Genomic DNA, 14,300 nt, shown 5'->3' on the forward strand with positions numbered 1-14,300 from the left:
TTGTGATGCCGAGGCGGAACCGCCGTCTCCCCGAGGGCACTTGTGCTTGGCGGATATCTTCCAGCCAAGGGATCCGACATTTATTCTAGATTTGGACTGGCCCTCCCCACCCGTCATACTGGCCTTTGTCCTACCAGCCCTGGGCTAACCGAATGGCGTGGTGCCTGGCCCCAGTGCACGCAGGTGCCGAGGCCCAAGGATCTAAAGCGGGCAGCCCCGTGACTCACGAGTGCGGAAGGGCTCGGGGACCGCAGGGGCGGGAGACGGAAGAACCTGGGCCTGGAGGCATGCCAGCCGGTACTGCCGGAACCACCCTGCTTCCAGATTCCTTACGAATCCGATCACGGGCTGCCACACAAGCCGATAACCGCCCTCCGGTCCTCGGTGCACGCGGAGCTCGAGGCCGGCAGGTGGTTCTCCCAGAGCCAGAGAAGAACACCGCTGTGGAAGCTGGTGGTCCCCGGGGCCACCTCTGGGACTCAGTGCTTACTTCCACCGACCTTTCCTTCCCGTCGACCTCTACCTGCGTTTGAGCCCGACACAGGAGCTGATGCTAGTCAGCGCGCGGTAGAAACGAAACGCTAACGTTTGTAAAACGTCCAGGCACGGCCACCGACGTGGCCAAGACCGCGGGCCTGGAGCTGGGGACCCCTCGGGAAGGCGAAGCTGTGCCTGGGCCGGGCGGGAGGCTCTCTGTCTCTGCGGGGGCGGGGGCGCAGGGTGCGTCGGGCCTGCTGCCTTCCGGCCTGTCCTGCGTCTGACCCTCCCTCCCGTGGGCGCCTCCCCTTCCCGAGGCCGGAGCAGCCCAGATGCTGCCGTTCAGACCCTGGCCAAGATCTGCGAGCACGCGGCCTGGGCTCGGCCAACCGCGTGTTTCCGGGGACCCTGGCCTGGAGCGCATATCACACAGCAGCAGGGACAGTTCAGAGTTCCTGCCTCGCTCTCGGCGGGGGGGGGGGGGGGGGGGAGGGTTGAGCACCCCGAACCCAGGGTAAGTCCCCACGGGACCCCAGGCTCAGTCCCCTGCCCTCGCTTAGACTGCGTGGGTGGCCCAGGGTCGCTCCAGCACGTCTTTCTGTCCCGCCCACCCCGTCGTGGGGGTCCTTTATCGGGGCTCTGGCCCCTTCCTGACGTGCATGACGGTGGTTTCCAATTCCCGGGAGCCTGGCTGCAGGAGAATCCGCGTCCGCATCCCTGTGTGCATGCGCGAGAGTTCGCGGAGGCACGGGGTCGCGGGGCGCCGCTCCTTCTCCCCGGGGCTCACCGCCCCCCGCCCCATTTTCCATATGCCCCGGGCTCTCGTTTCTCCACAGCCCGCCGCCCTGCGCACCCTCTGCTTTCCATCACCTGCCATCCCCACTGCGATGACGCCGGGGGGGGGGGGGGGGGGGGGTGTTGCCCCGCCCACCCCACCAAGCGGGTCGCAGCTTCACGAGGACAGGGGCTGTGTCTGCTCATTCTGAGCCCCAGGACCCAGCACACCCAACGTCCGAGCGCAGAATGGACGCGTGACTCTGGGCACCAACGCGGGAACTGGGCAATCAGTGCAATTTTAATGATCTCGGGCGAGGGACGGCACAGGACCCGACCGGGAAAGAGAAAGGCCGGGTGGAAAGTCCAGCCGCTGCCCCTCCCGGGTCCGGCTGCTTCTCGACCTGGAAACCAGCCGGGCGGTGGGGGTGGAACTGGGACTTCTGTGCCGGGTGGTGAACGTTAGTTGAAACCTTCCAGTACTTTCTCTAAGCTCAGAGACATCAGTGAAAGCGCGAGGGCCCTCTGGTGGCCGGTGTGGCGGGTGGCTGCAGACAGGAGGCGGCCAGCCACGGCAAGCCTGCGGCGGACTGGGAGGCGCCTGGCCTCTCGGGGCTCGCCTGCGCCTAGTTCACGTCGGAGGAGTTGGTCAGGTAGAAGGGGCGGATGACCGCTTGGAAGCTGGTGAAGGACCCTTCCGGGCAGGGGAAGAGGGAGGCGCTCCTGGAGCTGTTGGTGCCCAGGGCGTCGGGGATCGGGGCCTTCTGTCCCAGGAAGTCGGTGACGTCGGCCACGAAGCGCCCCTCGCAGAGCATCAGAGCCTGGCTTTGGTAGCCGATGGTGGGATCCGAGTAGGTGGACTTGGAGAGGCCCAGGAGGGGGACCTCGTCCGCGGTGCACGAGAACCGGTAGTCCCAGCAGCTCTGGACGGTGGGAAGGTACAGGAGCGACCAGGACACGAGCTTGTTCTGGAACAGGAAGCTGGGGTGCTGTGGGGTCTGGAAGGACCAGCTTGGAGCGTACGGGTAGCCGGACGAGGCCTGGGAATCGCCCGAGATGTTGGCACTCCAGGTGGGCGAGGTATACAGCCGGGGCTGGTAGGCGTCGTCGCTGAGGTTCAGGCCTCTGTACTGGGCCAGCAGCCGGAAGGGCACGGTGTGGAACTCCAGCGCCTGCAGAGTCTTCTTCTGGAAGAGTGCCTCGTGACCCCGGTACAGGGACAGGTTAAACTGCAGCTCGAACAGGGTCTCGGGCAGCATCATGGGGAACCGGATCTCGTCCAGAAGGCCTTCCACCTCCCCGTGGGAGGGCTGCTTCTCCCGGCTCCACGCGTCCACGGCCATCAGCAGGGCCAGCTCGCTGCGCACGGCCAGGTCGCTCCTGGAGAGCAGGACTCGCAGCAGGGCCGTGGGGACGCTCGGCCAGGCCTCGGCCTGCGTCAGGGCCTCGAAGTTCCAGGCCAGGAACCGCACGCAGAGCTCCTCCAGCATGGGGTCCCGGGTGGCCAGTGCATAGGCATAGAGGTCCAGGGGCGTCTGGAAGGAGGCGTCCTCGGGGAGGAGGATGGCAAAGAGGCTCGCGCAGAAACTCTGCAGCCGCCAGGCCCCGTAGGCGGAGGCGAGCTTGTGGAAGCACTTCACCGACGTCAGGGAGACGTCCAACCTTCGGGAGTAGAAGTACCTGGGGAGGGGAGCGAGCGCTGACCAGCCGGGCACCCCTGCCCCTGCGGGACAACAGGGGGCCGGGCGTGTGCCGGGCCTGCCTCTCTGACATCACCGTCTATCCCGTGTTTGCCGCCGACCCACAGACACCCCCGGCGGTGCCCCGTTTCGAGAGGCGTTCGGTGCCCCACGGACTTCTCTTTCGGGCCAACCCACAGTCCAATCTCACATCTGCTCAGATCTGACAAGCGGGCAGATCCCAGGGTCCCCAAGCACGACGCTCCGTCCCTCACCTGCGACGGAGGCAGCACCAGCAGCCTCTGTGCTCTGCCTCCGCCGTCACGGTCATCACCCTCTGGTGTCCTGGGCACCAGGACCTGCTGGCCACCTCGGGCATCAGGACTACACTACCCCTTCCTTCCTGCCGTCACAGCCCGGGCCAGGGCCCCTTCGGTCCCTTGCTGGGTGCCTGTCAGTGCTCCTCTGTCCCCAGCACCCGTCTCCTGCCCCCGTGACACGGGCATCACCCCTGGTTGCTCCCTGTCTGCTTCCCCTGCTGATGGGGAGCCCATGCCGGTGGCACCCAACCTATGATTGGCTCTGTGACTCGGGGTGCCACCAGGACCCGCTGTGCTGGCTGAGAACAGGTGTGGAAGGGGTCTGCCTAGAAGGCAATGCTGGGCTAGGCCTGCCGTCCTCTCCCGGGATGGGGTGGGTGGGGTCCCTTGGGAGGAGACCCTGTGCCCAGTGACGGTGGCAGACGTGGGTCTTCCCCTCCTTGTCCCTTCCTGCACTCGCTACTCTCGGAGCCTAATGTGTGATTCCTGCTGGCGACAGGAACTCTCAGGGGGAAGAGGGCATCTTCCCGCTGGCCGGCCACCCACCAGCTGGGTATCTGCCCGAATCACTGAAGCCTCGCCCTGGGGCAGTGGCAGGGCACTGGGGCGCACACCTCCCGAGCACGGCCTCTTTGGTGGTAGGCCCCGCAGGTGCGTTGGCAAAAGGGGGGGAGGGACTGTGGCTACCACCCCTCCCAATTCTCATTTCAGGCCGGAGCGGGAGGTTCCCAGGCCGCCGGTCACTGCCCACCTCAGCCTCAGGTGGGCCCCGGTGTGAGGAGGGGGGTCCCAGTCGTCCCTCGGCCTGCCCCTGAGAGGCAGACTCGAACAAGGACGGGGAGCGTCGGTGACCCTCAGAAACCACGGGAACTGGTGAGGAGGCCCCGGGCATCAGGGGGCCCCGGGCAGAGGAATGGGGGGAGTCTCTGCCCTCGATGGGGATCAGGTCTCCTGAGGCCTTCCCGGGGCCGGACGGGGTCCGGAGGCCAGGGGCATCCAGCTCGCTGTAGCCTTTCTGCCTTTGGCGAGGGCACAGAGACAGAGACGGAGAGAAAAGGGAAGAGACAGAGAGAGAAGGAAAGAGACAGGGGGCATCACCACTGCTCCAGAATCCTGAGCTCTGACCAAGGGTGTGATTCCAGCTGGGCCTGGGAAGCCGGGGAAGGGTGCCTGCCTGGTTCTCGAACGGATCGTAGAGATGGTCCCACTGGGCGGGGGGCACAGGGCAGCAGTGGGGGGGGAAGGGCGCCTGCCTGGTTCTCATAGAGAGGGTCCCATTGCGGGGGGCGGTGCAGCACAGGGCAGCCGGAAAGAAACCGTTTCAATCTGTCTTAATTGCCAACATTTGTTGTTTTCTCTTCACTGTCGCTCGCAGCTACATAGAGCTTTAGGTCCGGAGAAGGAGAAGGAGCAGCTCTTTTTAAATACGTGCTTTCGGAGCACAAGCCCCTGGGGGCCCCGGCAGGGCGGCCTGGCGGGAGGGTCGGCCCAGGACCCGGAGAGGCGGGCCCCTGGTGTCTCCGTGTCCCCAGCTGGGGCGCCGGCTCACGGGCGGGGGAGACTCCCCGACGGGTCTGGGGTCACAAGCGCTCCACCTTCCACACAAGCCAAGGTCAGAGCGAGACGGGGAGGAGGGTGAGTTCGGAACTACGTTTAAGTTTCTTGCAAATCTTGGGCCGTGACCTCACGTGACCTCAGAGATAGGTGTGTGTGCTTCTGGACCACCTGACTCCTCCTCGAACACACACACGACTGGGCCTCGGCGGAGGCCGTGGCCCAGACCGGCGGCCTCTGCTGTGCGGGACCCCTTCCCAGCTCTGCCCCAGGCCCCTCCAGCGACCTCTCACCAAACCGGTCCAGGTCTTGGACCCGGTGGACTTGTGACCCACAGAGGGTTTGATGCCTCTTCTAACGGCGGCGACTGCTGGGAGATTTTTTATACAGTGTTTTGTGAAAGTCGGTATTTGTGTGTGTGTGTGTGTGTGTGTGTGTGAGTGTAGAGTGTGCAACTGTGTGTGCGCACAAGAGTGTGCGTGTGCACGCGAGAGGGTGGGACGCACACAACTGTGAGCCCGAGCGTGTGCAAGCACACGTGTGTCCACGTGAGGGTGTGGGCGTGCCTGTTGAAGACCATGCGGATATGTGGGGGCACACGCGGGTGTGAGTGTGTGTTGTGTCGTGCCCACGCACGTGCTTGCGGAAGCACCCGTGAGGTCGGTGCCGTAGCCCCTGAGGTTTGCCGCCGGAGGGAGGTGGGAGAGCCCTGGGGACCCTGCCCAGGCCCTGGTACCCCCCGTCCCGAGGATGGTCACCTGATAAAGTCTCTGATGACAGGCAGGCACTCTGCGTCCACCTCCATGGTGACGGTGGGGCCAGGCTCCTTCCACAGGGCCTCGGCCTCGGGGTTGGTTGACAGGATCAGCCTGTGGCCGCACACGTCTAGGCCCTCCTCCTCGTCGTCCTTCACCCTCACCCTGATGGACAGGTCACAGCCCCTCTGGCTGTCAAAGATCCACTCGAGAGCCGCAGGGAGCTCATCCGACAGGTCAAGGGTGTGGGCACCGCGGGTTTCTAAAAGGGGCGGAGGGGAGCACACTGTTAGCAAGAAGGGCCAGGGGCCGTCACCCAAGAGCACTTCTGCCTCCTGGACTCGGCCTCCTCCTCGCCTTATCTACTCAGGAAGACTCCGGGGGAGACGGGGTGCTGTCCCCTTCTGTGGTGCAGAGCCTCCCCACCCCTGTGGGACACCCCAGTTAGCTCCTCTGCTCCCCCACATTCGGGCAGCACCTCCCCCTACGTCCAGCGCCCCCGCCCCCCCCCCCCCCTTTAAAATCCCAGCTGCTCAAGCAGTCACCCAGGTGGTGCCTTCTAAAACCCAGACCCTTTCCCTGGCTGGACCGTCTGAGGAGGGAGAGTCTTACAGAAACTCAGTTCAGAGCCATGGGGTCCCTAGCAGCCTCCTTCAGGGAACAGGGGCCTAGAGAAGCCACTTGAAGCCCCCCCCCCCAGCCCCGAGGTGGTGCTGGGGGTGATGTACCCCTGTCCCGACACCCCCAAAGCCTAACTGGGAACAAAAATCCCACCTGTTCTTTCGTTTTCACAAATGGGTCACAAGTCAGCCAAGCGGGTCCAGCCCCGCATTCCTCCGCCCCCACGGTCACCACCGGCTCCCTGCCTGGCCCCCCCGCGCCCCGCTCCCAGGGAGCCCTCCACGGGGTGGCTCTATCGCTCCGTCCCCAAGCCTGGGGGGGCTGCCCAGGTCCCCAGGCCCCGTGTGAAGCCCAGGAAGAAGAAGAAAGATAGGAATCGGGGACTGAAGAACGCAGAGTGGCCCAGAGAGGCCAGCCCGAGTGCTGGTGCAGGGGGAGGGGGAAGGGAGGCCAGAGGGGCGGGAGCCACGGGGGCAGGGTTTAGGGCTTGCCGTCCAGGCACGCGGGCGCTCCTTCCGTGTCGCCGACGGAGGACCAAGGAAAGTAAAAGGCTTCGAGACGCAAGCCTGCAGCACGCAGGTGTCCCGTGCAGGGGGCAGGCGGCTCTTGCCCACGGACCCGGTTAAAGGGAGCATTTCTGAGCAGCCTGGCGAAGGGGGCGAAGGGCCATGGGGAATGGGGCATCGCTTGGGGCGTGGTGCTGCTCTAGAGGCTCTCCCGAGCCCCTCCCTCCGGGACAGGCGTGCAGCGGGGCAGGGCGGGGCGGGGCGGGGCGGGGCGGGGCAGGGCGTGCGGTGCGCAGGGAGGGTGCGGGCGGTGCAGGGGAGGGGGAGGGCGAGGGCGGGCGTGCGGCGCGCGGGGCTCACCGTTGGTGCAGATCACGCCGGCGTCCTGATTGTGCCTGCAGTTGCTCCTCAGCCAGCCCAGGGACGTGCACTCGGCCAGCGACGACTCTGTCCCCGTGCACTCCACCTCGTCCAGCATGATAGGGCCCGCGCCTGCAGGCACACAAGGGCGGGGCTGGGGGTGCGGGCGCCCTCCGCGGGGGGGGGGGGGGGGGGGGGGCGTGGACAGGGCTGCTGCTCCCCCAGAACTGCCGACTGCAGAGGCGTTTACTGCGGCGACGGGAGCCCCGGGCAGCCCTCCCGCTCCATGCCGGCGGCCCCTTGTCCCTCACGCTGCCCTGCGGGGTCTGTCCCCAGGTGTGACCTGGCGGCGATCCGAGTGCGGGTTCGGGGTTATTCCGGTGGCGCCACAAACTAGCCATCATCTCTACCCGACCCCCGCCTCTGGATAGTTGGATTATTTCCCTTTCTTCAGAATCACGGGCCCTGTCAGTGGAAACGGTCCTGTGCACAGACGTGCCCCCCCCCCCCCCGGGGGTGGGGGGGATGGTTCAGGAAGGTATGGTTCCCAGGGCCTGAGGGACTGGCTGCCGGCAAGGCCAGTGTGAGTGCCCCTGGCCAGCTCGGGTGTTAGCACTGCTTTAAGTGTTGGCCAAAGCTGAGTGAGGAGGCCCGGCCCTTCGCCGGCAGCCGGTCCCAGCTCTGGGACCTGGGGATCAGCAGGCCTACCTGGCCCGAAGGCGGCTCTGCCCAGAGCCTTGGTGGCGTTCTCAAAGCCCAGGGCCCGGCAGACGACGCTGGCGTCCGTCAGGTCCCATAGGTTGTCACACACCGTCCCCCACTGGCCTCTGTAGAAGATCTCCACGCGGCCCTCATTGGTGCTGTCCCCGTCGGCCAGGCGCATGTCGCCATCTTTCACACCTACAGGGTCCCCAAGGGAACAGAAAGGTCAGCAGGGAGGAAGGCCCACCTCCCTCCCTATCCGGGCGCCCTGCCCCCCCCTCCCCGAGGACCACTTGTCAGTTCCCCCCAGGGCGGGGTGCCTGCTGTGCAACGAACTTTAAAGCCCTCCATCCATCGTCGAGGGGTTCACCTATAGGGGAGGGGTAGAGGACATGCCCCCCCCAGGAGGTAAAACGCCTCTTATTTTTGAGGTCTGAGTCCTTCCTCTGTTGGTAGAGAAGGGGCAGGAGGGGCAGCTGGGACCCTAAAGCCTGAGAACGGGGGAGGCGGGACCCCGGGGGCCAGAATGGAGGAGGAGGGGCCTATGTGACCCCCCCTGAGGGCGTCTGGGGCTCGGGGATGCTGCCTGTGCACTACAGCACGGACCCCTAGGAGGGTGGGGGGGGGAGTCCAGGAGTGGCAGGCCCAGCGACCCCCCCCAGAAACATTGGCAGGAAACGCCAGGTGCAGAGAGAAAGTGGGGCTGTTCTGGGACAGGGTCAGGCAGGAGCTGGGTGCCATGTCAAAGGGTAGTTCTCAGTTGGGGGTGCAGCAGGCCTCCATGGGGTCACCAGGACAAGGAAGGGCCTCCTGAGAACACTTCTGAAGACAGGCATCCAGAACTCTGAAGTCTGACTGGGTCCACAGGGCACTGATTCGTGACCCCACCCCCAACTCCCAGCATTCGGCCTGTGTGATGGGCTCCCAGTGCTCAGTCCCTCCGGGTCCCACTGGATGAAACGGAGAATCCCTTGGTGTCCCCCCAGAACCTATAAGCCACTGTCACTGGGGATCACCAGGGCTCTAGGCAGGAGAGAACCCGGGCTGACCCCGGTGACCCAGGCAGAACATTGCCTAGATTTTCCGCAAGGAGGGGTCAGCCCCACAGAAGGCGGAGCAGTGGCCCCTCAGATGGCCGCTTTGGGCATTCCTGGGGCTCAGCTCACCTTGGGTCCCTGCAACCAGCAGCCACATCCAGAGGAGTCGTGGGAGGGCCATGGCTCTCCTGGGAGGCCCCCGTCCTGCGGTGGAAGGAAGCGGAAGAGTCAGAGGGCAGAGCTGGGCAGCCCTTGGGACCAGGATCCTTCAGACCCTACGTGTGGTGTCCCTGCTCTCAGCTGTGAGTGTGACAGGTGCCCCCCCCCCCCCAGCGGGAGCCCCTCCCCCGAGGGGTGGTCCTCGGCACGTTAGGAGGGAGTGAGACTTGCCCAGACGAAGGGTGGGGGGAACTGGTGGAGGTCTCTAAGCAGCAGGACAGCGGGCACTAAAGCCCATCTCCGAAAACCAGGCCCTGGGCAAGGCTGTAGAGGGTGCAGAGCCCAGATCCCCAGAGGCCTGGTGGGCCTTGCTGAAGGTAGGGCTTTATTTTTGGCAGCTGGACTCCTGTGGGCGTGCCTGAGAGCTCTCTGTGGGCCCCCGAAGGGAGGGGACACGCCGGGAGGTCCTCAGAAATCCAGGCAGGAGCGACAGACAGGGCCAGAGACAGTGGCTGGGAGGGGGAGTCAGGGCTGAGGCCTGGGACTGGCTGCAGCTGGGTGGGGGTGGGGGTGGGGGTGGGGGTGGGGGTGCGGACGAGATGGGGGCCGGGGGAGCAGGCTGGGGGCGAGATGCTGAGCGGTGGACCTGGTGCTGCCACCTCTGAGGTTAGTGTCCCCAAGACACAGGCGCGGAGAGGCTCGGGCCACCGAGACTACACAGCCAGCCTGGGGGGCGCAGCTCTTCCAACGTCCGCCTGGAGTCCTTGCTTCTCTGCAATTCTTGGGGCTCGGTTTTCGCCTTAATCCCAGCCTCTGCCCCTCACCTGCCTCTGCCCGCCAGGCCCCGGCTGTGGGGGAACCAGTCATCGTCTCTCTGTCTCGGTGACAATCCCGTGGCCACACGCCACTCCCGGGCCCAGCAAGTGGGCAACGAGGCCGCCATTGTGGGCACCCCTACAAGTTCAGGGCTGGTGACCCTGAGGCAGCACCCAGTTGTGCATTAACAGTGGCCGATCAAGCACCCGGTACGTGGTATGCAGATATGGCTGCCCTTGGGGTGGTCATGGCCACCTGCTGTAGCCTGACTCCCTCACATGGGAAATTGGGATAAGGCTGCCTGACCTTTGCAAATTAGAAAAAAGATACTCTTTCTTGGGATAGGTATAGGCCTGGGCTGGAATACACCAACTGGTGAGAGGGCACTGGGCTGAATTCCAAGCCTCTTTGCCCTTTGTCCTTGTGCAGTGAACCACTTGGACAACTGTACATAGAGACCCTGTGGATCTGGGAGCGGCAATGATGGTTTCTGGGCTGAGGGAGAGCACCAGATCCCAGCTGGGTACCCAAAGGGAGACTGTACCCACCAGATTACATTGGTTAGTGAGAGGGACACCCACCTGAGAACAAGAGGCATGAGCTTACCTGAGGCCACTACTGATGGCTGCCCTGGATCCTCTTGCCTACCTGCTGCAGGATCCCCTCTTCAACCCAGAAAACCCAGTGTGAAGCGGGGCATGCTGGTCCCAGGAAACGCCACAGAAAACAGTGGAGTTTCGATTTCTAGAAACCACCTGACCTGGGTCTCTTCTGGGACTGGCTGCCGGCCCAAGGCTCCCTGGTCCCCTCCCTCCTCTCAGCTCTGGCTGCAGATGTTGGACCTCACGGGGGCAGTCTAACTGACTTGATAACCCGGGCGAGGCGGCCTGCCCACAGCGGCAGCTAGGCTTGATTGTAAACAACCTTCCAAGCTGGACTGGCCCCAAGGGCTGGCGCTGGGGGAGGGCGGCGGTGGCGGGGAGGGGGAGAGGGAGGAGAGTGGGGGAGGGGGAGCCGGGAAGAAGAGCAGGGGGTGGGAACAGACAGGCTGGGGCCGCACCTGCCAGTGTGGCCTGGGCTCGCGCTGAACGCTCCGGGCCGTATCCTGGGTCTGGCACGTGGCCGGCAGGGTAGCCACCGCCGGGACGGCCGCTCACCGAGCGTCACCCAGCGCTGAGAGTGCGGCAAGCCTGACGTCACTGAGAGGCCCTCCGCGAGGCTGCACGGAGTCATCCCCGGACAGGCGAGCGGGGGCTCGGAGACGAGCGGGGGCTCGGAGACGCGAGACAGCACGGCCAAGTACGCAGCCAGCAAGTGACCTCCAGGGGGCACACCACCCACCCCCGATAAGGGCTGTTCTCCCAGCGTCTCACCCCTGCAGGGCGGGTGTAAATTGCGGAGCCCCCCCCCCCACACAGCCATCTCTCCCCCCTCCCCCCCCTCCCCCCCCCCCAACAGAAAGCAGCACTGCAGTTTTCCCTCGGGAAGGCACCGGCTCCCACTCCCAGGCTGTCTGGGGGCCCAGGCTCCCCCGGAGTCTGACCCAGACCTGGCAGCTCAGGGCCCTGCAGGCCCCTTGCCACAGGGATGGTGTCAGAGACAGGCCATGAGGGCGGCCGGCCCAGTGGGGGTCAGCTTCGGCCTCAGGGAGGGTCCCTGTAGGGTGCGTGTGCCCGGAGGCTGCGGATGCCCCGGGGAGAGCCCATCTGAGGGTGGGTGTGTGTGTGTGTGGAGCTGAGACCTGGAGGCCGTAGGTCTCGAGGCTGTGGTCCGAGCCCCTGGGTCCAGCTGCCAAGGTCACGCCCTGGGATTCGCGGTTAAATGAGGCAATGAACACCCTCTTTTGTTTTTGTCACCTGCATGCCACGGTTCTGGATGATTTGTCCCTTGGAATGTCCCCAGGTCTCCCCAGCCTAGTGGCTCGCAGCCTGGTCTGCACATGACAGTCACCCGGGAGCTTTACAAACTCCTGGTGTGCAGGCCCACTCCGTCACGATCTCCGGGGTGGGGACAGGCATCGGCAACGTAAAGCCCTCCAGGTGGCTGCCGTGGCGGCCAGGGCTGAGACACACGGGTTCCCTGGCACTGCGATCCCAGGAAGGCGCGCCGAGGTCAAGCCCTGAATGGCTGTTTGCCCATGAGGTGAGGTTTCAGGGAGCTGTGTGGCTCCTCCAGCTCCCTCCAGAGAAACCAGATATCCAGGGGGAGAAGCATCTGGAAACAGAGCTGGCAGGAGAGACCGTGGTGAGTTTCAAAATCCCATCCAGACGAAGGGGCTTCAGCTTCGTTGGTGCAGAACCCCCAGGACCCCCCCTTCTCACAGTCTCCACGATTTCTGCCCACACAAGCCGCCCGTCAGGAAGAGAGTACGAAGGAAGTCCTTTGGGAGGTGGTGGTGGCGTTACCCTTAAACATAAAACGGCCAGCTATCTTACCAGCAAAAACCAGTTTGTTGACGAAGAGCTAAGAGTTGCTACCCGGAGCAAGCAGGCTCCGGCAACTCCACCGGGCAAGGAAGAAGGGGCTCAGTTTTAGAGGAAAGGGGGGGGCTGTTATAAACAGAAAGGCCCCTGGGGGACACTGGGAGGTGGCGTAAGTGGCTTCCCAGTGGCTGAGCTGCAGCGCGGGGAGGAAGAAACCCTCCTTCCTCCAGGTGGGACAGTGACTCGGTCTCTTCCTGCCGGGTCTGCGGTGGTCAACCAGGGCTGGGGGTGAGAGCCCCCCCGCCCGCCGCCCCCCTCCATTCTCACCGAGGTTTCCTTGGCCTCATTTTCACGGTGGCACGGTTTCCCACTCAAGTTGCTGAATCTTTAGCCCCACGGTCCTGGAAAGTCCTTCGTGTTCGGGCAAGGAAGGTGTGAGCCCAAGGCCTCTGCATGGAATCCGGGTGCGGGGTGTGGGCTCCCCCGGGGCCCTCCAGGCGGAACCGAGCTTGAGAGGGCCTGGTCCGGTGAGGAGGGACTCCGTGACGGTAGGACAGAAAGCCCCGGGCACCGCAGACGACGGTCCGGCTGCTGTCACCAGGAAGCCACTGCCAACACGGCAGGGAGAGGCCTGGGGGTTTTCGGAGGCGAGGACCCTTGGCCGGCTCATAGGGTATTCTTTCCTGCGTCTCCCCCACCTGCACGCCGAGCGCAGAAACTGGCCCCGGAGGCTCCTGCGGGGGTCTACCATAGACCTTTCGCACGGGCCTCGGCCCACTTGCTACCCAAACCCCCGTGGGTGGTATCTGCAAAGGGGGTTCCCTTTGCAGATGAGAAAACAGAGGCGAGGGAGGCAAAATGCGCCCGTCTGCGCAGCAAGAAGGGAAGGAGCTGGGATTCAAACCCCCACTTTTTCTTTTTTTAAAAAAATTGGCTCAGGACGCCTTGATGGCTCAGCCGGCTGCGCGTCCAACTCTTGAGTTCAGCCCAGGTCACGATCGCGGGGTCATGGGATCGAGCCCTACGTGGGGCTCCACGCTGAGCGTGGACCCTGCTTAAGAGTCGGTCTCTCGCCCTCTGCCCCTCCCCCCTGCTCTCTTGAGATATGATTTACATACGTTAAAATGCACTCCTTAAAATGCGTTAACGAGTTTTGACAGGGGTGTGCAAATGGCAACCATGACCATAATCTACAGAACATTCTCATCATCCTCAAACGTTCCTTATGCCCCTCTGCGGTCAGTCCCCTCCGCCAGCCCCCGTCCCTGGCAACTACCGATGTGTTTTGCGTGTCCTAGAGTTTCATAGAAACAGAAACGTACAACGTGTGATGTTCTGCATCTGGTCGCCTTTACTTAGCACGAGGCTTTTGAGACTCATTCGTGCCACATGCGAATACCAGCTCTCGGCTCACTTTTTTCCTGAATAGTCGTGCCCCACGGGGACAGACTGCAACTTGCGTAAGCGTTTACGTGCACCGATGGACATTTGGGTCATTCCCAGGTTTTAACTACTACACAGGGTTTCCCATTGTTCACGTCAGCTACGCAGAAACAAGTGAATTTCTGTATGTGTGCCATCTGTCCTTCAGCTCTGCTAAGCTCAACTCTTCAGTTTTGGTAGCTGTTTTCTGAAGGCTTCTTACGCTTTCCCGCCCCGTTGATCTTGTCTCTGGCAAATAAAGATAGTTTTACTCTCTTTTACTTTCTTTTCCTTGCCCAGTTGCACGCTCTGGGACACCCCATTGGATGATTGTGAATCAAAGTGAGGAAACCAAGGTCAGTTTCCCGCGTCTGATCACTGCGCTTACGCTCGTGAAAACCGGAAGCTGTTAGCACCAGAGAAGGCTGTGCGAAGGCACCGTGCTAGTTTTGCAACTTCTGTGCGAGTTTTGGTTTAAAATGGCTCCAACATAAGAAACTAGGTTGTTGGGGGGACATTCTTACCTCGTTCCCAGCCTTGGCGGGGGGGGGGGGGGAAGACCTTCGGTCTTTCAGCACAAAGTATGATGCTCGCTGTAGGTTTACGGCAAGTGCCCTTTATCAAGTGATGAGTGACGTTCCTCTTATGCCTGGTTTGCTAAGAGTTTTGTTTGTTTTAAAATCATGAACAGGTGT

The 14,300-nt window shown here is 63.6% G+C and overlaps 1 protein-coding gene across 1 annotated transcript; it reads right to left on the reverse strand.

The window, feature by feature from the left end:
- Positions 1-1,534: 1,534 nt before the first annotated feature.
- LGALS3BP (galectin 3 binding protein) lies at positions 1,535-10,520 on the reverse strand. Its single transcript, XM_047833682.1, has 6 exons — positions 10,367-10,520; positions 8,915-8,989; positions 7,755-7,946; positions 7,047-7,178; positions 5,563-5,821; positions 1,535-2,931 (listed from the first exon to the last, which is right to left on the reverse strand). Exons 2-6 carry the CDS (start codon positions 8,964-8,966, stop codon positions 1,878-1,880), a joined length of 1,689 nt encoding a protein of 562 aa, XP_047689638.1. The 5' UTR covers positions 8,967-8,989; positions 10,367-10,520; the 3' UTR covers positions 1,535-1,877.
- Positions 10,521-14,300: the final 3,780 nt, after the last annotated feature.

Source organism: Prionailurus viverrinus, chromosome E1 (assembly GCF_022837055.1).
Source record: "Prionailurus viverrinus isolate Anna chromosome E1, UM_Priviv_1.0, whole genome shotgun sequence".
Classification (NCBI taxonomy): domain Eukaryota; kingdom Metazoa; phylum Chordata; class Mammalia; order Carnivora; family Felidae; genus Prionailurus; species Prionailurus viverrinus.